This window comes from Calliopsis andreniformis, chromosome 12 (assembly GCF_051401765.1).
Source record: "Calliopsis andreniformis isolate RMS-2024a chromosome 12, iyCalAndr_principal, whole genome shotgun sequence".
Lineage (NCBI taxonomy): Eukaryota > Metazoa > Arthropoda > Insecta > Hymenoptera > Andrenidae > Calliopsis > Calliopsis andreniformis.
In genome coordinates, this window is record NC_135073.1 from 19,787,000 (window position 1) to 19,814,828 (window position 27,829).

The window sequence follows — 27,829 nt, forward strand, 5'->3', positions numbered from 1 at the left end:
CACGGAGAAAGGGTTCGCGGAAACATGTTTAATAGCAGCTGCGAATCGGTGCATCGTTCGCGACGGCTACTGCAGTGTCAGTGAAATACTCGAGAGAACCTTGACAGATTGTGCGAAAAGGAAAGGAGAGAAATTTCTTTCAACGTTTCGTCATCGACATCGACATCGACATCGACAGTATTTTTTGCTCCAAAGACAGAAAGAAGCATCGTTCAAACCAAAGCCACTCGACGTGTACGGGTAACGAATCATAGGAGAGTACCGATTAAACCGACGAATGGTGCGTGCTCGACAGCTTCGATAACCGATGAAACACTGAGAATTAAAGAACCAGCGAAAGGTAGAGCAGTGGAGAAGCAAACAAAGGGAGGGAAGGAAGGGAAGAGGGAGAAGGAGAGAAGCGAGGAAAAAATAGAGTGAAAGTCTAGCGTAGTCGGTCGACGAACCGTTCGATCGTCATCGAGGATATTGTCCCGCGGGGTAGTTTTCGAACCGACCCCTCCAAGCGGCGAAACTGGAAGCTCTCGAATCGTATAGAACGTCAAAGCAGAAGCGCCGGTGCCCGGGGCGAGGAGTCCTCGACGCGTGCCAGGCTGCTGATCACAGGCACCGCGCCTCGGTGACGGGAGACGAAGAGTAGGAAAGGGATTCGGAAAAAACCGTACAGAAACAGAGGGAAAGAGAGACGGCAGCAGCGTTTCTCCAGCGAGCGAGGGGTCCTTCCGTTCGGGTGCTAGGGGTGTGCAGCCTTGGACGAGGGGTCGCACTCGACTCTTTTAAAGCGGGTAAACCGTGCAAAGAATAAGAGACGTTCTCGGGGCGATGACAGGATGCCTTCTTCTCGATCAGATCGCGTCTACGAAGGACCACCGTCTAGGATCGCTACAAGAATTCGAACCATCATGGCTCTCTTGCTTATTCTTCTCGAGAATCGTCGGTGAGTATCTCGCCGATCACTCCTCATCCTTTCTCTCTCCCTTTCTACATTTTTTTCTTTCTTTCTTTCTCTCTTTCTTTCTCTCTTTCTTTCTCTCTCTCTTTCTTTCTTTCTTTCTTTCCGCCGTCGAGATTTCTATCTATCGAAACGTTCCCTCTATCTTATCCGTTCCGATTTGTTATTGCAAGGTTCGCATCGCGCAGTTCGATTCGTAAACCTAATTATTTACTTTCGATATCTTGTGTCGCCTGTTCTGGAGTCTCGCCTTTCAATCGAAAATGTTTATTGCTTCATGAAAAGACGATAACAAATGGGAATTGAGCGAGCCTTTCGATCGCACGAAAATTCTTTCGACTTCGTTTCTATTCGCTTCTCTCGGTCCCTATATCTTCCTCTTTAAACATAAGATGCGTCATTGGTAGATTTGCCGACTCTTAACTGAGAGCAACTTATGCTCGTGAAACTAACCCACAGACGCGACCGAATCATATTTCGAACGTTCACCACTTTATCCAGTTCGTAAAAATTAAGCGATATTATGAGTCTTAATAAGAAATCGGAGATGTGAGTAAAAAAAATGTGCCTAAGTGTTCTAATTGATCTTGTTAGAACGAATTGTTTAGCCACGAACATAACAGTCACGAAACTCCGTCAGCTCCTCTCCTATTCGTGCTCTCTATTTCTATCTTTTCAGCAGTCTTGAGAAGGAATTTGTCAATAGTGACGCTTAGTCGGAGCAGCAGTAGCATCGACGGATACCGAAGGAAGTACAATGACGTAGTGCAAATAGGCCTTTTCAAGCGACTTTGTGGCACGAACAACGAACGATCCTGCTGTGATCTTCATTATGCGTCCCCAATCTCTCTGCGCCCTCCTCTAGCATCGTGCTGGACGGTCTGCACGCTCTAATCGAATCTTTCTTTCGTTAAAGGACCGTTCGGGCATCGGTTCGCTACGCGCGGCCTGCATTCTTTAGGCGCACGGTCGTTCGAAAATCAGCTGCATTCCGGAAAAGAATCGCGAAAATTCCTTGGCTCGTTACTTCCTGGAACGCGACTCACGCTCATCTGCGGTACGAGAGACCGAGAAATATTTGTCCGACTGTCCGTGACAATGTTATGTCTTCGAAATGCAGGCGCGTTACGGCCGTGCTGCGTGGTCTGACTGTGATCTAGCGACGGACTTATTCTCCTTCGTGCCCACACGGCTCCTCGTAAATAATTACGAACATCGTCCGGGAACAAGGACGCGAGTAGGTACGTGCACAGCGAAACGCCTAGGATATAAATGGATGCGCACTCTTCAGCGTGCATATTTATGGAACGTCACTGAATTACACCATCGAATAATTCCCGTGATGTAATGGTCGATAAACCAGTTTGCGCGACTCGAGTGGTTAGCATCCCAACGACAACCGGTACACACCGATGACACTTAACCGAATAGATTTTCGATCGGTGTCAATTCGCTTCGATGACTTTCGCGCGCCAATCGGTCTAAAATATACGCCAGACGACGGAACGAAGCTTTAGCAGCAACGCTCCGCGTGAAAATAAAAGAGACAAAGCGATTCGATATCTGCAGCGCAGGAATTCTCGCGGGTCAGTCGTAACGAGTTCCTTCTACCTCTCTCCGCGGGTATACCTCCATTAAACGCGAAATTCCGTTCCGATCTCAGTCTCTCTGTCTTTCTCATCCGTTTCCTTACGAATAAGCTAAATAAAACACGTACATCCCCATCGCCATATTGGATTCTTCGCCGAACCCTTGGATCATCGGAAAAAATGCAGAACGCGATCTTGCGTCTTCGATTTTTCATTTGCCCAACGATCTCGGTGAACATGGTTTGGCGAACAGTCTTTCTCGCGGCAAATCTTTTACCAACCCCGCTTATATATACCGTGCCTACTGGCCTGTCTATTATTCAGCTATCATCGCGAGAAAATAACGCGAACTGGTTAAAGAAAATGAAAAAAAGCAGTGACATTGAATGGAGTAAGTAGCGATACGAAGGTAAGCGGCGGAATCCTTCGACGAGGTCAAAGTTGCGCAGGAACACGCGATGTCTTTGGTAATTTGTTTCGAGGAGTTGAGACCATTAATCAGCTTTCGGTAGATCATCAATAGCGCGAAAGATAGCAGCGGTGAAACGGTGAAACGGTGTATCGGTAATGGGAGCTCTCAATAACCCTGCGACCCTAAAATCTTGGTCCTCCTCCACCATCCTTTCCCACACTACGTAGAAACCGAGCTGCCAAGATCTTCTCCTTCCCACCCCCTATTCTCTGCATCGCTCGGAACCTCCGGATACGATCTTCTTCCTTTTTCTCTCTTTTGTCCCGAGATACCTTTATCCGTCTCTCTCTCTCTCCCGTTCTCATTCGCGCGGGTACTATACACAGCTTTCAGTTTAAGAGAAGCTCGTCCGCTAATTTGTACCCGGAGATAACCACCCGACCCACCGAGAATCTTGCACCCGTCCGTGACATCTTACGAGACCTCGAAGGACCCGAGAACCCTTCGCAAAAAATTGACCATTCCGACTGATCGCGCGCAAAATAAACGGACTTTGCAACGCAGCATCGAAATCTTTCCTTCGTTGTCGAGCCTCAGCTCTGCTCAACTAAACACCACTCTCACATTGTACAATTTCAGATACACGGCAATAAACGTCGATCCCATAATCTTCGATACACCCTTTCACGGAATTTTACTACCCTCTCTTTCTCTCTCTATCTTTCCTCCTTAATATTTTCATCTGAAAATGAATGAATACCTGGTACATTACGATACGTTGCCGTTAGGCAGAAGCTGTCGCTTAAGATAGCGCTCTAAGAGCTCTTGTTCCGAGAGTCGAGCGGTGTTATCGCGACGATGCGAAAGTGGTGAGGACGAGGGTAAAGGAAAAGGGCGGCGCGGGGCGGCGCGGGGCGGCGCGGGGCGGCGCGGCGAAGGAAGAGGCGAACAGATATTCGAACAGCTCTTTGAGAGCGATCGCACCTTTTGACCTCGGCCTCGTAAAATCGGCTAAAGAAAAACAGACGTGCGTAAGATGCACGCGCGCATTAAACCGTGCGGTGCAGCCGACTCACTCTCAGGATTTATCGGTAACTCCTGTACGAAGACGTAGAATCTCGACGCGAGTACCATACCGGCTGTAAGGGGCTGTACGATGAGATGCCGCAACGAGAGATTCCTATCCGTTCAACGTTCGTGCCTAACGCAAGCAAAAGCTTCGCACTCGAGTTTTCGAAAACGTAGAAGGCGTGGCAAAGCTACTTAAAGTTAAAGGCACGGTATTCGGTGTAATCGGCGATGAATCCGAAAGCAGCCGCCGTCGCGATTGGGATTCCGATAACTGTGATACACACGCGGTGCGGTAAAGGGGAGCAACGCAGAGCGAAGGGAGGAATCGAAAGGGGATCGGTGCCGTAAGTACGTGGAATGTCTTCGGCTTGAATTCTCGAGAAGCAAAATCACTCAAAGCGATCGAACGCGAGCGGTTTCGTGGGAAAAGCGTCGCGTCGGAAGGATCGATCCGTGCCAACCGAGAACTTTAATTGGTAAATTTCGTTTGATTTGCAGCGCGACCTGCTTAATGAGCAACTCCGTCGACGATTGGGTGAGCGGGAATGCTGTGGTTTGCAACGGTATTCCAGGACTGACGAAGGAGCAGCGCGAGCTATGTCACAGAAATCCAGACGTGACGGTTGCCGCGATCAAGGGCTTGCAAATGGCTATATCCGAGTGTCAGCACCAGTTCATGTGGCACAGATGGAACTGTTCGTCCCTGACACCTAGCAGCAGAACCCAACAGAGCAGCGTTCTTCTGCAGAGAGGTAAGCAAACGATGACCGATGGCTACGCGATAGTAGGAAATGTCGCGCGATCAAACGCGAAGAAAAGAGAAGCGTCGAATGGAGGTGCACGCATAAGCGGAGCAAGCTTTGGTCTCCCGTTTCGAGAAGGAGGAAAGACGAAATCTTTTACGACGTCGTTGACGTCGACGAAACAGCGTAGGCGAGAGAAACCGTGTGCTTCCTTAAATCAGAATACGGTATATACGTGCGTCTTGGAGCTAAGGTCAGCTCCGAAAACCTGTCCCAAATCCATGCGTGAAAAAAAAGAGGTGGGATAAGGCGAGATGAGGCGAGATGAGGCGAGATGAGGCGAGATGAGGCGAGATGAGGCGAGATGAGGCGAGATGAGGCGAGATGAGGCGAGATGAGGCGAGATGAGACGAGAAGAGAAGAGATTGCCTCCTCGGCTGTCCTATTCCAGTGTGACATATAAATTCGTCGTGGCGCGTACGTGCGTCGAAAGAGGAAACATATATCGTGCTGGACGAGTGCGCGAGAGCGCGACATCGGGCGCACCTGACCTGAAAGCTTAAGATCGTCCGCCAGCTACGATCTCGGTGCCCGCTGCCGCGTCTGCCTTCTCTTTATCTGTTTCCGTAGATCGGTACACCTTTTTGCTTACCGTCCAAGCGAACCTGTCGATTCCACCATTTTTTCTACCGAATTGCTCGACAGCATCCTCGTCTCGATGTTCGCGTCGACGAGACTCGAGTCACGAAACGCGAAAGGAGCAATATTCCTTTCCGAGAACTTTCAAACAGCCGATAATCCGGTAGAACAGGCAATCGTTGTTCAATTGAACTCTGAAAAGTCAGAGGGCAGCAGCTACCGAGAAACGTCCGGTACACAGTTGAGCGTTCCACCGACGGTTCCACGCGAGATTTTAAGAACGACATCGGTGGCCAGGTGAGGGTCCGAGCTTGGTCGTTCGAAAAATCCACCGTGTCAAATTCGTGCTGGGTGCGTATCTCGAAGAGAACGCGCGTCGTTAAATCTCTCGGACACGGTCCTCCTGCCCTCTCGTTGCTCCTTCTTCCATTCTTTTGCCTGCAGCCCACCCCGCTAGCTCCGCACTCCTACTACGTCCTCTCACAGTCTTTCCCCTTTTGCCACGTATTCGTTAGACCTCGGCAAAACGACTTAATGTATTATGAAATGTACACGAAACGATTCTCCTTCTCTTCTTCTGGACATCTCAGAGGCCCACACAGGGCGAGCTACTACGAGACACGATACATACATCCGCCGATGCCGACGCTCGCTCGTTTACCACGAACGACAACAAACTGCACCGTTCGCGGAAATCATTTTCAAATCAAATAGTGATGGACGAATCGATCATTTTTCTAATACCGCACCAAGTCGCGAGGAAACTACTTAGGAAGCGTGCTATGAAAAATGTATGTATTGTGAGAGAAAACTGTTCGTCATCGAGCGAGTAGATGTAGCCGTAAAGAAAGATCACGTTTCAGTAGACGTTACCGAACGCGCACCCGGTACGCTATCTATTGAGTTATCTAAACAGTGATTTGGGCTTGACACTGGGTAGCATGGTAAGGTCTGTGCACCATCCGTCACCACGTCCCTGTGTCAGGGCCGAAGAGTAAAGAGGCAGAGTGGTCCTCTGCGCACCTCAGCCTCATCCTCTTCTCCCTTCTACCTCGGCCTCTCCACTGTCCAACAGAAGAGACGTACAACTCCCCGTGGAGGATTTATTACGAGTCCCTGGTGCTCCTCTTACCATCGAGTAGTCGTGGTAGCAGCAGCAGCAACAGCAGCAGCAGCAGCAGCAGCAGCAGCAGCAGCAGCAACGGCAGTTGCAGTAGCTTCAGCCCTCCAGCAGCTATCTGCATTATAAAACAGTTGCTGCCAATAGCCGTATAAAGCGTAAGCTTTCAGCAACCCCTCCCACCGCGATGCCATATAAAGAGCTGCTGCTTTCGTTCCCTTTCGTCTCTTCGAAGCCGGTCCCCGACGAACGAGGGAGGTTATCATCCTCCGAAACCGAGCACGCGAATCCTTTTCTCGACAGAATTCGATCGGCCCCCGTCGTCGACGTTTTTATCGGAAGCAACCATCTCCAAAAATTCAGCTCGTCGTTCGGACTTGGCTCTCGAGGCAAAGTAAAGTCGACTCTTTAACGTCGCCGAGTTTCGTGGGATCGACGAAGGGCGACGTAATCGACCACCGGCTGTCCAATCTGGCTTGTCGCAGCGGCTCGTCTTGTCGATCGCATCCCGTCCACGGATCCGAAGGAAGACCAACGAATCTCTACCACCGAACTCCTACCTTCGAAAGCAAAAGGAGACATTCAGAGAACCTCGGACGCGAAACTTCAGGGATACAAGCTGCAGGGATATCAACGATCGCGACTCGTTGCACGAAAACTGCCTTTTATAATGCGAATCGATGGAGACAGAGACGAAATTACCGAGAATCGTCGAAACTGTTCCTTCTTCGCGAGCTCCTGTCGCGAATCGCGCTCGAAACACAGATTCAAAAAGGAAAGAACAAAAGAGATCGGTTGAAGGGGAACGATGCAACGACAGCGCAGTGCCTCATCGGGTGTCGAGAACGAATACCACAAATCCTTTCGAATGTGCCTTTAGCGCGTCTCCCCGGTATCTCGCTCTCATGAATACTGCAAATACCGCCCGGTATTCGTGGATTGGAGTAGCTCTTTCGGAAAAGGGACGAGGGGTAGAGTAATGTGTGGGCATTGTCGGACAGTCGAAGAGAAAGGACAGGAATCGGAGCGCGTATTCCGAACCCGCGGGAAGTCGTGTGTCGTATCGTTTGTAAGTTGACAGCCACCATTGCGATTTGACGATCGGTCATTCGTCAATCCGACTCCAGCGACGCTTCGGGGACGGGAGAGGTTCGAGGTAGCGAAGAAAAAGTACGTTTGACGTCGCATCAGTTACAATCTTCCCAGAACCCTTTAGCCGTCGCGTCGACCGATTTCCAATATTCGGTTATATACTACCGATAGTTAAGATCCGTCATACGATTTTCCAGCTTCTCCTTGGTTTCTTTTTCTTGAAACTGCAAGAGACAGAAACGATCGTGAAAGCGATCGAGACTCCGTTTCGATGGCTAAAAAAGAGGTGAAAGAGGGCTGAGGTATCGCGGTCAGAGTTTGGCATTGCATCTTCGGAAACCCCACTGAGAGATCTTTTATACATGCAGTCAATGAATGCTCGCCGGCCGCCGCTGGTGATGGGCACGCTTTGTTTTGACGGACGGCTGAATAATCTAGCAGTGAACTTCGTCTGATGGCTGTCTGTCGGTCGATCCGTCGGCCGATCCGTCGGCCGATCCGTCGCTTCCGAAGCTCCTTCTACGGAAGCCCGGCTCCACGGTGTCCCGTGGTTTCGCGTTCGCGGTGAACGCGATCACCGCTGTCGCGTTGTGTATATTATTCCCGACCGCCGAGTCGCCGCCACCGTCACCCTCGACAACCAGCAATTTGCTAACCGGTCCGCCTGTCTCGATCATACTCTTCACTTCACTGTCTCCCGTTTGCGACCGTGCGCGGCGTGGTCGAAAAACCTTTGCCAGAGATCACCGCTACTTCGACTTCTTAATCCCAACCAAAGAATCGATCGACTAACAGCCATCGTTGCGTCTTTTTTCACTTCCGTGCAACATCGAAGCGATTTACATGGAAGAGGAATGTTTGTTTCAGGCTACAGAGAAACGGCGTTCGCGTTCGCGATTTCGGCGGCTGGGGTGGCTCACAGTGTGGCCCGCGCGTGCAGCATGGGCCGGCTACTCTCCTGCGGATGTGACCCGTCGAGCTACAAGGGTAAGCCGCCTGCCAAGGCCAGGGGCACCCAATGGAAGTGGGGCGGCTGCTCTCACAACCTCGACTACGGCATGGAGTTCTCGAGACAGTTCCTAGATACTCGCGAGAAGGCCGGCGATATACAGTCAACAGTGAACCTTCACAACAATCAAGCTGGTCGCTTGGTAAGCCCTTTGATTAATCTTCTCTGTTCCACTCGCCTGTTATTCGGGAGAACGAGAGAAAGCGAGAGAGAAAGCGACAGAGAAAACGAGACCCTTCCCAGACCCTGCTCTCTCTCTCCCGATCAGTATTTCACGCAGTGACAATACAATTCTCAATCTGCGACTTTTCTTCGCGTCCTCTTCTTCCGCAGACTTTTTTGCGTTTGAACGGTGATCTTCACCTCTTTCTTTTAAGTTGCTACAGCGAGCATAGAAAGAGGCAAAGAGGAGGAGTAGAGGGAGTAGGAGAAGAGCCGAGACCGTTCTTCTTCTCCGTACACCTCTCCACGCTCGGTCTCGCCTCGACATTATTAAGACGAAGCCCGGGGCTGGACCACCCAGTCGTAGACTCATTAACTGTTTCGTGCGCGACACCTCTTTGTCTAAAAGAAATTGCACCCTTTCTCTTTTCTCGCTGCTCGTGCGACCCTTGGCCATTCCGCGAACTTCGTGACGAGTTATCGAATCACGGCCGCGGTGCGTACACAGCACACACACGTACACACACACACGCACGCACGCACACGCACACACACACACACACACACACCTGCCTTCTCTCGCGCGATCCTTAGCCCGTTAGGCCGATCACAGTTTACCGATCGATCGCATTTCAGGCTGTGGCGAGCAACATGCAAGTGCGCTGCAAGTGTCACGGTATGTCAGGTTCCTGCGAGCTGAAGACCTGCTGGAAAGTAGCGCCAGATTTCCGGATAGTTGGGAAAACGCTGAAGGATCGATTCCGGAACGCTGTGCTAGTCGCGCAGAGCAACTTGGGTAGCGTCACGCCGCTGACCAGAGTGAGAGGTTCGCGGAGGAGAAGGCCCGACAGACAGAGGCAGAGAAAACATCGCGGAGGAGTTTCCGGAGGAAACGCAGGTGGTGGTGGGGGGCGGAAGAGGAGGCCTCGAGATCTCGCGAAACAGCTGTTTTACTATCAAAAGTCGCCCAACTTTTGCGAAAGGGATCCGAGCGCAGACATCCCTGGCACAGCAGGTCGCAGATGCAATAAGACCAGCTCCGGCGGAGACGGATGTGGCAGTTTGTGCTGCGGCCGAGGATATAATGTTGTCAGGCAGCGTCGCGTAGAAAGGTGTCGATGCAAATTTCACTGGTGTTGCTTCGTGCAGTGCCAAAATTGTACGGTGGAAGAATGGATCACCGTTTGCAAATGAGCAATATCTCCGTTTGGGACAAGGCAACTTTCTCGGGGCATACGCGACCACGAGGCGAGGGAAGCAAGACCTCACACGATCACGAATACGACGCGATATATCGAATCTCTGACAGTGAGAGCGTGCAATAACGCTCGATACACGGATTAAACCGGATCACGGTAGAAACGACGGTATTCCGCATACAATCTGATTACCACTTCGTTCGTTGAGAATCGCGACATTTTAATCGCCTAAGAGGATGACGAGCACTTGTCGCTCAGAAAAATTAATCGGCGAATCAACCTACGCTTTTATCATAGAGACAGCTGCGCTTTCGAAATCAACCGTGCGAAACGTTTCGCTTAAAAGCCATCACAGTTTCAAGCGCGATTTCTTTCACGCGAGCTGCACCCGCGCGACTACCGTCTCCGAGAGTTAGGAAATTGATGTGCAGAGAAAAAAGGAGGGCAAATAAATGAAGAAAGTCATACGATCTCGTAAGAGATGTCAATTTCGAAATGTGTAAACCGTGTCAGAGTAAATCGACATGGTGATTCGGTGATCGTACTTTTATTCACGCTTAGAATGCTATCACGACTAGTTCGTAACTGAACTAGAGAGGACAGCGTAATTGTTAAGGTCGTAATTGTTAAGATCTAATCGCGCGAGTAATATAATTTAATCCGTAGATTAAGCAAACCTATAATTTATTTATAACGTTGCTCTATTTAATTGGTAGATAATTTTAACGTACGTACCAACTGTAACACCTCCGCCACAGTATTATTAGAAGAAGCAATGTGCGTGTGACGTAAGATTGCGAACGAATGCGATTGTATACAATTCAGTAATGCGCGTACAATAAAGAGTTCCTTCGACCGATATCTAACAACTTTTCTTCTTCTTTTTCTATCCCTCCTTCTCCGTTATAGCCCAATATTACGTGCAAATCGTAGTCTGATAGTCACACTCTTCTCAACTGAAACTCACACGAGAGCATAGGTCTTTCGGACAGATTTACAGTATACCGAAGCCTGTCCAATACTTTTTTTTCTTGTTCCGATATACGTATTCGTTCGACCTTCTTTTTCATCGATCGAACGACAAATAGTCGCGCGTTAAGACCTTGGAAAAATCTGTGTCAATCACTCTTGCATATTTACCGAATAGAAAACTTTCAAACGCACGTTTTGCAGTACGAGAAAAGTGTCTTTCGCTAGGAGGCGCATAGGTATACGTACGAAACGCATCGAACGCTTAGCGATTCAATTCCAAACGCTCAAAGCCCTTCGAATTCATCGACTTTAAAGTAGGTTTTCGAGTCTGTACGCGATGACTAGGATTCCGATTAGATTAGCACCGAAATCGGACAGGGATTTTCATAATCGTATTTTACACGGGTCGGTGATCGCGACAGCGTGGCGTGGCGTGGCGTGGCGTGGCGTGGCGTGACGTATCGCGACGACGACGTCGACCCCAGATAATCCAAAGCATTCGCTGCAATTTGAAATAACTTCTCAATCGTTTTGCTATTCGAGCTTTTCGAGAAAATCGGAATGGTATTAGATATCGCACAGTTATTGAGAAATTTCGCTTTACCTATCATCTTACTTAGTCAGGTTGATAGAAACTTTGCATTCGCGATGGGACGACTAACGACGAAAAGCAAGGAAACGTCTCGCAAGAAGATACGGCATAGCAAGTCGCGACGCACTGCACCGTGCCGCGTCGAGTTTAACCGACGCGGCTCCCTTTGACAACTGCACCAAGCAGGATGACCCTGAAGAAGCCGCGATAAAGCGCATTAATTTATCGCACGACCCTCGAGAGATCTTTTTCAAGGCGCATCGATCCGAGCAACGAGATTAGAAGCGAGACAACGTTGCGATACTTTTTATCGTCAAATATTTCTACTTCTACGATCGTTCTATCTACGCTATTACGATTCGTGACACGTTCATATTCGTCGAACGCAAAAGAATGGCGATATTCAGCCGAATCATGGGAAAAAGTCATCGTGCATCGGTCCTCATCCCTTGCACCAATAATCAAGAGGAAAAGATCGCGGAAATTGGTATAGAAATGTTCGAGCCGAGAGTAAACTAAGGCTGCTAGATGACGAAGAAAAATGAAAAAATAAATCGAAGGCTATTCGATGGCGGAAAAGCTCGAAACGGAAAAAGGAGGAAAAGACAGACTAGCAAAGACAAAGAGAAAGAGAGTCGGGGCTGGACGACGATCTCCGGGACGAAATCAATGAGCTAACAGGCTTGCGAGTTAGCAGTTAGTTAATTAAGTCGGCGTTATTGGATCATGGAAGCCAAGCACCCCTCCCCAGCGACACCCCCTCGACGCAATCGTGACTACATCGCCCTACACGAGCGTCGTAGAGCTCGGCTCTTACTCCGGCACACGAGCATTGCGAACATTGCGAGGGTGGACGCCGCAGGGCCTGCACAACCTGCCAGACGTTTTAATTAGAGGTGAGTTTCATCGTGAGCCACGCTAAGAGCACCCCATCCCCTCCCTTCCTTTCCGCGTTACTTGTCCCTTACAAGTAAGTGTTTTGCATCTTCCACGGAGCACCGCTGTTTCCTACGTGTCGTCGCATTTTGCATAGCCACCGAGACTTTCTTTCCCGCGATAATTCTCGATGAAAAGAAACTTCTCTAGCCGAATGACCTGCCCAATTTCATTCGACTTTCGATTCGTTCGACATACTACTCTGCGAATTACGAGCATCTGCTCGTAATCCTGCGCATGCCGACGTCCTCGTCGATTTCACGATTCGGAAATAAATTGGCGAAGCAGCAGAGTTTCACAATATTCGGGAGGACTATGCTAGCGCATATCTCGTGACAGATCCTTTCGGAATGGCAGTCTGTGCGGACTTATCGCTCTCGGATCGAGAATAATGCAGCAATTAACGAGTTTCGCTCGATGGCCGGAACCAAGAGAATCGAAGAGCGAGCAAGGGAGAAAGAGAAGAGGGAGGAGATGGGACGAGGGCGATCGGGAACGAAAAGGATTGGAAGAAGGACGGTCGGAGAGAAAAAGCGAGAAGAAGTGGTGTATAACGCGAGGTGCTTTACGTTCCACGGTGTGCGTCTCGAAGGTGCCGGAACATGTGTTTCAGGATGTTTTGTCCAGGCGGCGGGAAAAAGAGAGAAACCCGTAAATACGGAGAGAAGGTCGGAAGAGGAGAGAGGAAGCGAGTGGTAGCGGAGGTAAATCCAGGCAGGTGTCGTCTCGATCCAACTTCGGCGGAGCAAGAACGACGAAGACGGACAGAGGTGGTCGTACTACCGACATATCAGTATTCCCAACGAGAAACGAGAGGGGAGATGAAAGAAAAAACCGAGATACATTGTGGTAAGACAAGACCGAGAGGGACGTGGCAAGAGCCGAGAAGAATATAGCGGAAAGTTAAATGTTGCATGAGCTTCGAGGAAGAAGAACAGCGGCGAGATTCCCGGTATCGATTAACCCCTTGACGGAAATAACGTACGAGGCAGGAGCGAACGAGCGATTTTTCGCGATCTCGGGTGTTCGATCGCGAGAACGGCGACACCTCCGCTTTGGAATCCCAAAGAGGAGGACGCGTTATCTGCCGAAAGGATCGATCTTCGGGAATCTGTAAAAGGTTCGAGTGGCGCAAGAAGCGGAAGTCTCGTGACTCCTGGTCGCACCGCGCGCCACGCCGCGGGCCTCCGCGGGCCGCCCTTCAGATCCCGCTGGATTTCTCCGTGGCGACGGCAATTGGTCGAGCGCCAATCGATCGATGAGCCTCGATATCGTCGTCGGGGACGATTCCACTTCTTTTTCTCTCCCAGCTACGCGGGACGACGCGCGACGGCGGGCGACGGCGGGCGACGGCGGGCGACGGCGGGCGACGGCGGGCGACGGCGGGCGACGGCGGGCGACGGCGGGCGACGGCGGGCGACGGCGGGCGATGCGAGCGGAAGGAATCGATTGCCGAAACGAGAAGGCAACGATTTGCGTTTGCTAGTTTTTCCGGGTAATCGCGCGAACGTGCAACGACAAGTCTTCGACAGAAGACAGAAAACAGAAACGAGAGGAAGCGAGCCACTTGTCACCAAGTTTACAGTACTTTCCGACGAAAGGAGTGTCGAACCCTTTTCAACCGGTACGAACCGGTCCGAACCGGTCGGCTGCCGATCGTTTTCGGCTTCTGCGCCTCTTTTTCTTTCTCTTCTTCTCCACCGTCCACCGCCACTACCGTTGCTGCTTCTTCCCAGGGATTCGCGGTGCTAACATTCCACCGCTATAGCAGGAGACCCTCCTCGACCAACGAATATCAACTTTCCCACAGCTCGTTTCGAGGAGCACGCGCATTCAAACCCTTCCCTTTCCTTCCCTTTCCTGCCCTTTCTTCTCCTTCGTTTAGTCTTATCAGAAACAAAACAGGAAGATCGGAGGAGCGGTAAAGTCGCGCGATCAAAAGATCGAACGCTGCAAGAAACTGGATCTTCTTGATTCGGATTAATCAACGATCAAGGATCGTCGAACCAATTTTTGATCACGCCGTCCACACCGTGTACGTGCGCGAAACTTTCCCACAACAGGCGTTTCGTCGCCCCCATGCTCCTTCCCTTTTAAAGATCGCGAGTCCTGCTCAAGTTCTCCATGAGACAGAGAGACGACGGCGATAGACCAGAAAGAAACAGCCAATGGACCGAGTGGCACGGAAAACTTTTTCTGAAATCACGGGACCCGTCCTTACCTCCGATTCCCTTCTCTCTTTCTTCTCGTTTGTCTTTTCGCGACGCGCAGTCGGGCATCAATAATTTAACGCCCTGTGGTACCGATAAACCTGCAAGGGAAAACGAACGAGCAGAGAGGGAGCGAGAGAGAGAGAGAGAGAGAGAGAGGCGTCGCAGTTCTGCGCGGCGACGAACGACGGTGGAAACTGAACGATCGAAGCAAAGACATATCGCATACGAAGAGAAGAGAAGAGAAGAGAACAGAACCACCGTGTGGACATCGTGGATCAACTCGAGTTTCTTACGTCGCTCTGCTCACATATAGTCACTGACGCGTCGCCTTCTCCCTCCAGTCATGCTTCTCTTTCTTCCGCTCGCCCTTTCTTCTTTTCCCTTTCCCTTTCCCTCTCCTTTCTCTTCTGTTCCTTTCCTTTCCTCTTCCCCTTCCGCTTCATCCCTTCGATTACAAGTGGCAAGAAGCGGCAGGAAGCAGCATTACACGAGACACGCCGCGCCGACAAATCGACGGATTATGCCGGACGAGCGCCGACCCACCACCAGGAATAAATGAATTCACTATATAACGATGCGAATCCTTTCGTTTCTCACCCCCGCTGCCACCCCTGTACTCAAATTCGAGACAGCTGGTCCGATTATCAGCGAACGAGGGCAAAGCAAAACAGTCGTAGCACGGTGATCACGCAAAAGTTGGTCGCCACTGAACGGGGATTATCAGTTTCGACTGTTTGTTTGAGCAGAAGCGATGGCGATCGATTGCAAAGTCAAAACTCTGCTAACGAATTTGTCGAAGGGATTATACAACGACCGCTAATGATCCAATAATGGAAATACACGCGGCGCCCAGTGGTTTCGTGTCAATGAAGCTTATCAACTGCCCACGCGATAAACGTGCCGCATCAAAAAAAGAAAAGGTCCTTGGTCGTTTGCAAAAGTAGAGCCACATCGATCGGTCGCGTCTTTGGTAAAGCGGCTAAGCGAGCCACCAGTTACACACGGACTCGCGTAACCCATTAAATACTCTTACGCAATCCGTGCCATCCAATAAACGGGATATGTATTACTCTGCAGCGTTTCCGCAGCCCTACAAGTATCAGCAGGGGCATAGGTGACCAGGGACGTTCAATTGCTGCTGCTCGTCGATTCGTTCGATTTGAGGAGTGGGTAGAAAGAAATATTCTCCGATGCGTATTTCCAATCGCAATATACGGCTGACACAATACATATCGCGAGAAAATGGAAGCACGATATTTTTTCTCGATCAACAGCGATGGTTCCAAGACCGAAGTCCAGAGAAATCCCGCAAGTTCTGGCCTCGTGCCACGGTGAACAGGCGACGCGACGCGACGCGACGCGACGCGACGCGTCGGTACACTCGCGTACAACGAATGCTGCTTGTCCGCCGTTCGTGCGAACAAGGTTTCGAGGCTTAGAAGAACGTTCCCAATTTTTTCAACACGGACAACGATCAACGGGAAGGAATTTCATCAATTCCCATCTCGAACCAATCACGACAGCTTTCCGTGGCTTCAGCCTTCTTTCTCTCGTCAATACATTCAGGAAGCGAGTTACTAATTAGCGATTACCACTCGTTCACGCGGCACTCGAGAAAGAATATAATTAGCACTCACCTTTGTGCTGATGCGCTGTGAAACCCTCAACCGGCCGAACCTGGCCTCTCGTAAAAAAATCCCTAGAGCGTTCTCCTCGAAGAGTCATTCTCGACCTTCTCGGCGATCGAACAGATGCTTTCACCGTGATGAACGTGAAGAGGTGTACGACGACGAGCACTCTACCCTGGAAACCAGAATGAAATTAATGAACCTTTTGTTACGCGGCTTCTATACCAATGCCCGAAACTTTTATTAGTCGTTGCTGTAACACAATCGAAATCGTTTACACTTTTTTATTTTCCAATTCTTTTACGTTTCTCTTTCCCTACCGAACTTTCTGCTTGTGTAATCGCTCATCTGATCGTACGAAAAGCGCAATTTTTCTCCCGTTTTCACTCATTTCTGTCCAAGTTCAAGCTCGCAATTCACCTACACATTAGTGTTTGTGATTTTTCAGGTGGCGATTAAGTATTGCCGAAAATGAATGATTATGGGTATGGCAGGAGAGGTGGAAGAGACCATGATAGACGGGGAGGAAGTAGAAGCGAGGATGATGATCTCACTGAACGAGAACGAAGAAGCACTCTTCAACGACTCGACAGTATCCAAGACCCTGGTAAACGTTATCTTCTCAGAGACTGCATAGGCTCCGGCGTGTGCGGAGATGTTTTCGAGGCGATCGATCAACAAGCCGGTATGTTCTTCAACTTGAATGATCCACATGGAACAAATTCGTAGGAATGTTTACGATTTACAGATAACAAAAGGGTTGCAGTGAAAATTCAGAAACTTACGGCAGAATCGCAGTCGCTTATCATCGAGGAATACAGAGTTCTTCGGGACCTCGCGACCCATCCAAACTTACCAGAATTTTACGGAGTTTATCGTAGACGATCTGGCAAGAAAACCGAGTACGATCAAATATGGTTCGTCATGGAGGTAAGTTATTGCGGTTACTATCACGATCGTTCTTATTATTATTTGCATCCAAATCCGATAAGGAGTCTGATACGTCTGAAACGTATCCGCGACGACGCTCTTTTAACATCTAATAATTCTTCGGGGAAAAAAGAAAAAGCCAGAGACCAAGAACAGACACGGAACAAGAAAGGTGAGGGTGAGTCTGGGTAGGGTGGTGGAGGATGGAGAACGAAGAGAAAGAGAAAAAGAGAAAAAGAGAAAAAGAGAAAACGAAGGCAGCAGTCAGAGAACTGGTGTACGTACCCATGCCACAAGCCGGAGGCAATTTCAAGCATTTGAGACGGTCGAATACACGGATAATTTATGACACGCGCGGCCATTAAACAATCATTAAACTCGTTCGTGTACGCAGGTGAGTCCCGGCACGTCGCGGCCCTAATTTACGGGTGGACCTCCGCGGTGTGCACCAAATATTATTACTTATCTCGAGCAAAGCGTCGATATTCGATTTAACGCGTACGCGTGCACGTTCAACCTTCATCTGTCGTCCAATTACTGACCTTCTCGTTTATATTCGCCTAGCCGATTGTAAACGCAATCCTACCGCCCACCTTCAGGAACGACCGACTGAAGAGTGAATAAACAACGTTTATTATAAACGTTTGCGCGGCCGACAGTGTTTACGCGTTATCTAAAAACTGATATGCATACTTAGAAGGATCTTGCCTCTAACATCTCCGATCGATTTCAAATAGGTCAGAATTAACTAAGCGATTCCATGGTTGCCACACACTGCTCTCCTTGATCAATCTTTTAACATCCCACCCATCTAAGAACCATCGCTATCGGTTTTTTATTATCACCAGACCCAATCATAAAACCATTACCAATCCTGTTATATCGGTCATATACTCGCACTTTTTGCTTTTGCCCTTCGACGTTATTCATTTTCTTACAAATACCTTCGATTCAATTATCCTCTCCCTCCTTTCCACTTAGCGGTCCCTCCGAATTACTTACTTAAGAGGCAAATAAATAAGGGAATTAGAATGTGAAATGTTCTTTATTTCTAAAGAAATAAATGCGCGATAGACGGCTGGATAGTGGGTAGAAGCAGCAAAGAAAATAATACCGATTTTATGAGTCAATCGATTCCAGTAAAAAGCTCGGTAAACGTACATGAAAGGCAAGTCCGGCTACAAGAAAGGGAGACGAGGGGCTGGAAAAGAGGAATAACACGCAACGACAATGTGGCAAAGATTTATCGTCGGGGGTATATCATATCGTATCGGGGACGAGTTTTACGGGCACGTACCTACACACAAACCGTCGCGTCGTGTCAGTAAATGAACTTTTCGTGGCACGTTCGATGCGCGCTTGCTCGAAAGAATGCACTGCGTGCATCGCGTGTTTGCCCAATCTCCTTCAAGTTTATACCGAAGGACCAAATATAATCCAGACTCATCGACACGAAAGCGTATGTACCAACGATGGCCAAACTGTGGCTCGTAAACTGCTCTTCTAGATATCTACCTACTGTGCCACCCAAAATTTCCCAGTCCAACGCAACAGCGTCTCCAAGAAAAAAGTAGAGGGTTTGCCCTTTAAAATGAATCGAAACGAATTTACAAGAGAATATGTAGGTGTATCGGGCTTAGAGAAAAATGTTCCCCAAATAACCGACACAAATTACTTTCGCAATCTCGAAGACCATACCGAATTGTCATTGCGTCGTTTTCTACGTCTCTTCCACGATTCAGGGGTGGTATAATAAATACTCATACTGCAAGAAGGTAATGCATAATCTCACGATTTATAGCTTTGCGATGGTGGACCCGTGATGGACCTTGTGTGCGGCCTCATCGCCATGGATAAGAAAATGCGCGAGGAACACATAGGTTACATACTAAGGGAAGTAATCAAGGTAAAACTGTTAAATATTTCTTCGTATCTATCAATCAAAGCAAAATATCTTTCCGTATAGTTCTTTCGAAATCTTTTAAACGATTTGAAAGAACTGATCGAAGAAGGAAGGTTGTATATTCGACAAAGACTAGTCTCGCGTTCCTCCGTTTTCAACAGAAGCCTTGCAAGAGTTCTAGACAAGGACAGAACTCGTCATTTTCTGTGACACTAAGCAACCTCCTCTTGCAAATGGAGAAACGTGGGGAACAAAGCGAAGGATGCGACCGAGCGAATTGCGAACGTTTTCCGTCTGAAGGTTTATAATTTTACTAGGAAAACGATTTGTCCGGTTAGAATAAGATAATGTTCTATAATTCCATCTTCTTTCTTCACGGAATATAATTTGCTGTAATATCGTACGAAATGTACCTCCATCTTTTCGTTTCATCTTAGAACGGAGCCATTCAGGAAAGAACTCGCGGAAAGGAAACGATTAGAATGAATACTGGACAAGTGTCATTTTCGTGTCAAACGTTGTAGCTTGATCTCTATAGAGGATAAAACCTCGCATTTCCATTTAGAATTGTGCTCCGCCGTTTCCTTTCCCGTATCTCGACAAAAACATCGGGGTCGTGTAAAATCGATGGGTTCTGCTAATTATCTTTTTCTCTGCTATTTACGTGAGAACCTGAACTCTTCCTTCGCTGCTGAATTCGTGCGATGAGTGCATTCTGTCTTCATCTGTATCCCGTGCTTACAACATCTTGCTTGACCTATTACTTTTCAACCAATACACAGCTATCAGACGTTGACACTATCGATATTTATGCGATTTAGCGAAAATTTGTTATGCTAATTAGTATAATGTTCGGACATACTACGTGATTGTGCACAGTGTCTTGTATTCTTCGTTCCTCTGTTAGCTCTTCTTCTCGTATCCCTCTCATCACTCCCTTCAAGCGCACACAACCCCTTCTTCTTCTTCTACTGCTGCTGCCCCCCTCTCCACACACACTTTCTTCCTTTTTTCGTTGGTACGTGTTCCATGGACCCAGTAGCGATTCGTCCATGGTCGCTCGTGCGGTAAATCAGGCCACGTTGACGTTTAATGCCGGCAAATTACACGCGAAATGAATGCCCGCGAAGAACGAGACCCCGATGTCTACTCTCAGTGAAATCACGGCTAAGGGAAACGGGGGGAAGGAAGCCGGAGCAAAGCTGCTCTCGATCTTATCTTCTCAATCGTTCGTTCATTCGAACGACCAAAATGTCGAGTAGGTATATACATGCTAACGAGTTACGATATTTCCCAGGCAGTGTGTTACTTGCACGAGAACAACGTGATGCACCGTGACATACGTGGTAGCAATATCTTGCTGACAAGGGACGGAGAAGTGAAGCTGGTCGACTTTGGATTGTCGAGAATGATTCAAGGTGAAATGGGAAAAAGATACACGTGCGTAGGGTCGCCGTGTTGGATAGCGCCAGAAGTAGCGATGAGTAAAAATAGCAATCCCGAGGGATATGGAAACCGGGCGGACGTATGGGCGATCGGAATCACGGCGATCGAATTGACGGATGGAAAACCACCCTTTCAAGACATGCATCCCACCAGGGCACTCTTTCAAATCGTTCGCAATCCTCCTCCAAATTTATACAGGCCATCGAACTGGTCGCAAAACTTCAACGACTTTATCGCGGAGTATGTTCGCTCAACCTATTGACATCCACATGAATGATGTCGTAACTTAATCTCGTAACTTTTGCAATAATTTCCTACCGTTTCAGGTGTCTTGAGAAAAATCCTGATAACAGACCATTTATGGCGGAAATTGCCGAACACCCTTTCTTAGCGGAATTACCCGAAAGCGATTTTCTGGTAATATGAAATCTGTACGAGATCATACGAATCTAAGAGGGAAAATTCATGACGATACTTTTTAGCTAGCGCAAGAGATCAAAGTGTTAATGATGGACGCCTGTGCGAAAGGTAAACTGGACAGGAGACCGGAAGTAATTATTCGAAAGGGTTTCCTCAAGGTAACGCCTAAAGTAAATTGATTAATGAAACATTTCGATTAGATACACATTCTTTTCTTCTCTTTTCGATTATAGACTCATCAAACGGATCCGCTGGAACCCATGTTCATGGAAGATATCGCAGCACTAGAAATATTAACCGAAGACACGATTTTAGATGAATTGCACGAACGATTACGGCAGGGTTATTATCACAGTTTCGTCGGTGATATTCTCTTGATTTTAAATCCAAACGAAAAGCAAGACATTTACGGATCTGACGTAAGTTTTGGTCAAACGCATGTCGCGTTTAAAGCTCATCAAATATCAGTGACAATAAGAACTATTTACGCGTTATAGTACCACACGAAATATCAATTCAAATCGCGGTCCGATAACGCGCCTCACATATACTCTGTAGCTGATAGTGCTTATCAAGATGTGTTGCACAACGAGGCACCTCAACATATCCTGCTATCGGGTGAAAGTAATTCAGGGAAAACAACAAACATGTTACACCTCATTAAGCACCTGATGTACCTTGGAAAAGTAAGCGATTATCAACTAAACTAAACGGACTCTATACAATTAGGATGAGAAACTCTTTCGCGACAGGACTTTTCCTCGATTCCAGAGTTTACAAGACACTGGAGCGAGATTATTGAGAGCCATTCAACTGATCCATGCGTTCTGCAATGCGGCTACACCTCTGAACCCCAATTCAACCAGATGCGTTTTGCAAATCCAAACCACGTACGGATCATCGGGAAAAGCCTCTGGTGGAATATTTTGGTTGTATCAACTGGAAAAGTGGCGCGTTTCGACTCGCGACAGGTTAAGCTTACTTTCGGATCTCTTGCTTGCGTCAATCCGTCACAAACTGTTTGCAGACCAGTTTACGTGATTCTAACAAACCAAATTTCAAAATTACACCGCGGTTGTAGCTACTAGTCAGATTAACTTTCGGACACGGTAATCACGAAGGTGTGTTCTTCAACAGAAATCAATCAAATTTTCACGCGTTCTATTACTTCTACGACGGCCTCGACGCTACGAGCAAATTGAAAAACTATCACTTATCACCTGGAAGAAGAATGCGATATCTTAGGATAAGCGACAAAGGAACCGAGAGAAAACGATCGTTCAAAGTTAGAAACGATCCACGTGGGAATGTGGTCAAGTTTGACGAATTGAAGGAGAATCTGCGAATTCTGGAAATGGAAGAGTATAGCGAGACAATCTGGAAGGTGCTCGCGGCTATCTTACTTTTAGGTGAAATTCGATTCGTCGAAGGAAACAATGGCGAAGCTGACATGGATAGCAACGACGCGGCTAACAAAGGTATGGAATAGTAGGAGGATCGTTTCCGCTTTCACTTCTAGTAGAACCAATAGAAAGAACGTTCAGTTTTCTCGCGTTTCAGTGGCCCAACTTTTAAATTTGGATGAAAAAAAGTTCATTTGGGCATTGGTCAATTACTGTGCAATTGTGAATGGAAGCGTCGTGCGCAAAAAGCACAGCTGCGAAGAAGCAAAGGAAGCGAGGGATGTGTTAGCTAACACGATCTACCAACGACTGGTCGACTGGATAGTAAACACTATCAATCATAAATTTACGGTTACGCGTACTTTATTGTAAGTTGTAGAAACGAAAAGAGAAGAGAAATAACAAGCCAGAGGCTTCTTTCCATCGTGTTGTTGTTGATTCCATCGCGACAGGTTTTGAATTTGCTCTTTACTTTATTAAGATGCATTTGCTTTTCAGCGGTGACAAGTACGCCATCAATGTGATAGATCTCTTTGGATTTGAATGCTTTGCGATGAATCGGCTGGAGCAGTTGATAGTGAACGCGATGAACGAACAAATGCAATGTTACTACAATCAAAGGATATTCGCCTGGGAAATGGTAAGAGAAAATATGCTTTCCAAAAAAACGAGTTCGAGATTTCGTTGAAAAGAAACGCTAAATGGTTTTCCATTTGTAGCAAGAGCAAGAAGAGGAAGATATACCTGTACAACGTTTACATTTTTACGACAACAAAGACGCGATAGATCAATTGTTGAACAAAGAGAGAGGCTTATTCAGCATAATCGATGATGCGTCGAAGAACGGTCTCGATTATCAGTACATCCTGACCAAAATAGAACAACTATCGGACAACATCTACGTGAAACCGGTGAGTTCGCACGAATTCACCGTCGCTCATTACACAGGAAAACTGTTATACGATGCCAGCGAGATCGCGGAAAAAAACCGAGATTTTGTTCCACCGGAAACAATTGAAGCGCTCCGACAATCGGCCCTTCAAACCGTCAAAGACATGTTCACAAACAAGTTGACAAAATCTGGGAATTTGACGATCGTCGTTGATGAACCGAAAGTTGCTGAAAAGAAGACCAGCAAAGGAAGATGGAACGCGCTTATGCAGGAAACGTCGAAAACCAGGGTAAGCTACCTCCATCTACGTATACACGAATATTTAAAAATTCTCTAAATGAAAGCTACAAGAGCTGACTATTATTTCGTGAACAGACTTTTAACGTTGCATCTCGAGGGCAATACTCCCAAACACGGAAAATGCGAACGTCCGCGGCTGTCTTCAAATCCATCAGCCTTGAAATTCTAAAGAGCTTTTCTTCAGGCGGTGGAAACGATGGAATCCATTTTATCAGGTGCATAAGATCCGATCTGGAAGGGGCACCTCGTGGCTTCTATCGAGAGGTAGTCAGACAGCAAATCAGAGCGTTAGCTATTCTAGATACTGCAAAAGCCAGGCAACGCGGCTATCCATGCAGAATATCTTTTCAAGAATTTCTTCGAAGGTAACTTCTTCGCACGATAATCTCGACTGATGACTTTGCCGCACCTGTCGTTCGATAAAACTTTATTTTTGTCATAGGTACCAATTCTTAGCGTTCGATTTCGACGAGAACGTCGAAATAAATCAAGATAACTGCCGATTGCTATTGATCAGACTGAAAATGGAAGGGTGGATGATCGGGAAAACTAAGGTCTTTCTGAAATACTACAACGAGGAATATTTGTCGCGTTTGTACGAAACGCAAGTAAAGAAGATCATAAAAGTTCAATGTATGATGAGGGCTTTTCTAGCACGGAAAAACATAACATCGAAGATCACGAACGTAAAAAAAGATGTTGGTAGGTAAATCGATCGTGAAGGGAAGGAAGCTAGGGTGCGAGCCGAATCTTTTCGCTGCGGTCCCCGCGTTGTCTTTTTTCAAAGGGCTCGTACATTTTTTATTCGTTTCAAGACATTTAACGGGTACTGTTTCAGTGAAGAAAGCGTCTATAAAGAAGAAGGATCCAATGGACATGTCGGAAGATCAAGCTGCGGTAATGATACAGAAAGGTAGGAGTAAGAAAAACAGTGGCTAGCGAGATGGATTTGAATTGTCTTCGTTTTTGACGAGCCTGATAGTTTTTGGAGTCGCGTTAGTCGCGCGTTTTTTTCGTTCGCGTTCCTTTCCTAAACGTTCCGTATGGCAGCGGTGACTGATCGATTATTATTTTGCGTGAAAAAAAAAAAAAAAAAATAGCGTACAGAGGACATGCGGTCAGGAAAGAAACAGCACCTCTTCTAGGGAAGAGTCAGATGGATCCGGAAACGATGGACATGATGAAGTTTTACTGCAGCAAATGGAGATCGAAGAGCATGTTCCAAGTCCTCCTACATTACCGTGCAGCCCGCTATCAAGACCTCGTGCAATTCTCGCAACAAGTGAGTGATCAGCGAAACGTGGGAGAAAACGTGAAGTCTGACAATGAGAATTTCACCGTACGAACATTTTTCCAAACAGGTCCATCTGTTCAATCAAGCAGCAGTAGCAGCTCTCGTTGGGACGAATGAGCAAACGTTCCTCGACAAGATCGATACGAATGTTTCCAAGTCCGCGTACTTAGGCCCGATGAAACCACCCCAAGTGCACAAGCTACCTTTCAACTTTTACAACGAGTTACCCTTTCCCGACACGAGACGTTCTAGGGGAATGAAAGGTGTTGGGTGAGTTTTGACTTGACACGCTGCTTTCTTTCGATGTGATTGTTCGGGTTAAGGTACGTAGAGGCAACGGGAAACCCTGAAACGGGCCCGAGTCGATAGAAAACCTTAAACGAGAGTGGTCGTTATAGTGTAATTCGTATCGAACCTAAACACTAGATATCATCCTTCACTGATCTCATCGTATTCGCACGTAGTCATCGCGTAGCTCTTCGTACACCTTGTGTCGCGTTCCGTAGATCATCGGCTGACGTGTTGTAAGTTACTCGGCAGAAAGAGTTGCAGAAAGAGTTGCAGAAAGAGTTGCAGAAAGAGTTGCAGAAAGCGCGCGATCTAACTCGATCTATGTTGCTTCTTTTTTTTACACGCGCTGCGCGTTGCATTTTTGTCCAAGGGTTGTTTTATCTCGTTGTTTTTCATTCTCCGTTGTGTGCCGTCTCTAACAAAGTAAGAGTCATTTAAGAACTCTTTCGGAGACTTGTGGCGTCAACTGAGAAATACGTTCTCGCAGATCCGTGCCGTCAACGGCGTCTGACGACGAGCACGAGGCCTGGGACGCGCCATTACGGAGACAAACGATGCCTTGGGCCATCAGGAACAGTCGTACCAGAGGTGCCTATCACATTTTGTTTCATCCAGTCGATATCGATATTCTCGGATCATACGATACGCCTTTAGCACGCGGCTACGTAGCCCATCCTTCTTTTATACATTTTTCCTACATCTCTCTCAATAATCGTTTCCCTTTCCTTTTACTCGACCCGAGTTCGACCGGCTGCGCGTACAGGGTGTGTCAGACTTCTTACCTTCGCCTTAACGATTAGTAATCGTCGATCGTGATCGCTTGAAATCGCTTGAAATCGCTTGAAATCGCTGATTTAATCCTCTTCCGAGAGCGCTCGTGAAAATGTTTCCGTATCACCCTGTATCGCTCGTCTAACTCGATGCATTTTCATTCGAATCTCGGAGAGAATTAGTAACGGATTACACCTTTGATAACGATCGATTCTTTCGTTAGATCGTTCCTCTAAAATGACGCGCGTGCCGGGCGTCGAGGTTACGAGAAAACAAGAAAGTCTCGATTGCCTGAACCGAGTGCCGATTCTTTTCCTCGGAGAGAACGCACTCTCCATCGGATTGCTCTGCATTTTTCAGACGTCGAGGTGCAAACGACGAACTCGCCACATCGAGTGGCGCATTCGGGCACCGAGGGAAAGAGTCTGATCGACACTCCGTTTTCCAGAGACCCGAATATCTCGGTCCGATGCCCGCCGGAAGAAACATCCCGAAGCAGAGTGGGTAACTCCGGATTTCAACATGTTTCGAGCAACCGTAGTCCCGCACCATCTGCTAACGCTCATAATCCTCGCTCAGTAAGTCAATTTCGTTTCAGACCCGTTCACGCCACGACGTACTCACTGTTTCCTGTCTTTTCAGAATGATTACAATAGTACCGAGTCGATACGCTCTAGAAAACACGCACCGCCTCCGCCCGTTCCATTCAATCAGCCACAACCACCCCCAATGCGCAGTACCGACACCTATAACTCGGACGCTCGAAGTAAAAGCAACGTGAACACCGGTAGCAACGATTGGGAATTCGAGGATAGAATTAACAGAAATACCGGCACCGTTAATCGGTTCGCTCACGCTACCTACTACTCATTTTACTCATGCACGTCGTACATGCTGTTTCAGAAAGGTTGCCTATCTACAGCCTGTGCTACAAATATCAACGCTTCAACACCTTTCTGAAACATCCTTACGCTACTGTTCACTAACGACGAAAGCGACCGCTTTATATTACATTATCCGCTTGTTCGATGTTTCAGTATCAATCCGATTCAAGAATTGCAAATGATTGGTCGCAGAAATAATAACAACGTTGGCAATGAAGACAATGATGAACCACCTTTCAATTTTCAGGTGATACAATATATGTAGAGAGAAACATTCGTAGAAACACAATTTCTTCTTTCTACTTGAGTATTCGTTGAATGTTCTTTGTACAGGCGATGCTACGAAAGACGGGTCATCAACGAGCATCGATGAAGCGTACACCCGTCTACGATAGCTATTCTCCGTCACCACTGCCAGGTTTGGGACATCGTGGTTATCGAGAAAACGAATCGAATGTCGTGTACAGAAGCGGAGGAAGTCGAAGAGATTCTCCCGAATGGAGCCCCAACGAAATGGTGAGAATGTCCGAAAAATACGGCAAGGAAGGAGCTTGGGGGGAAGATCGACCCAGCGCCGGGGGACGAAGCAACGTCTCAGAAAACGTCACTACCGCAGAAATAGCACCCGGAATAGTTATCGAAGGTTACGTGGCCGAGTTGTAAACTTCGAACCAACCAACAACGAAAACCTTCTTGCGTATCAAGCCATGACAAAAACTGGACCAGTTGGAATTGCTAATACCGCGAGAGAGAAAGAGAGAGACAAGATAGAAAAGACAGAAAAGACCCGAAAGATACCTGTAGCTGTCCCGACTGAAAACAAATGATGCACGAACTCGTATGATTTGAACGATCGATACCCTATCTACCAACGTTGCTGACTCCGGAAAAAACTTTCTTTTTATCCATACATATGTATATACGTATATTTTTTATTGATGCTTATTTCGTTTCTCGGGTTTTTTT

At 47.6% G+C, this 27,829-nt stretch overlaps 2 protein-coding genes across 2 annotated transcripts; both read left to right on the forward strand.

Annotated features, from left to right (window-relative positions):
* The first annotated feature begins 747 nt into the window (after positions 1–747).
* On the forward strand, positions 748–10,125 carry Wnt10 (Wnt oncogene analog 10). Its single transcript, XM_076389732.1, has 4 exons — positions 748–937; positions 4,523–4,776; positions 8,486–8,769; positions 9,426–10,125. Exons 1-4 carry the CDS (start codon positions 831–833, stop codon positions 9,981–9,983), a joined length of 1,203 nt encoding a protein of 400 aa, XP_076245847.1. The 5' UTR covers positions 748–830; the 3' UTR covers positions 9,984–10,125.
* A 2,267-nt stretch (positions 10,126–12,392) lies between these two features.
* Ninac (STKc_myosinIII_N_like and MYSc_Myo21 domain-containing protein ninaC) lies at positions 12,393–27,662 on the forward strand. Its single transcript, XM_076389735.1, has 24 exons — positions 12,393–12,448; positions 16,778–17,014; positions 17,078–17,259; positions 19,061–19,165; positions 20,460–20,848; positions 20,935–21,025; positions 21,091–21,186; positions 21,262–21,447; positions 21,526–21,714; positions 21,800–21,999; positions 22,166–22,506; positions 22,589–22,799; positions 22,930–23,071; positions 23,151–23,612; positions 23,699–23,988; positions 24,066–24,329; positions 24,439–24,536; positions 24,724–24,905; positions 24,985–25,187; positions 25,696–25,796; positions 26,340–26,557; positions 26,622–26,824; positions 27,017–27,110; positions 27,197–27,662. Exons 2-24 carry the CDS (start codon positions 16,801–16,803, stop codon positions 27,524–27,526), a joined length of 4,791 nt encoding a protein of 1,596 aa, XP_076245850.1. The 5' UTR covers positions 12,393–12,448; positions 16,778–16,800; the 3' UTR covers positions 27,527–27,662.
* The last annotated feature ends 167 nt before the right edge of the window (positions 27,663–27,829 follow it).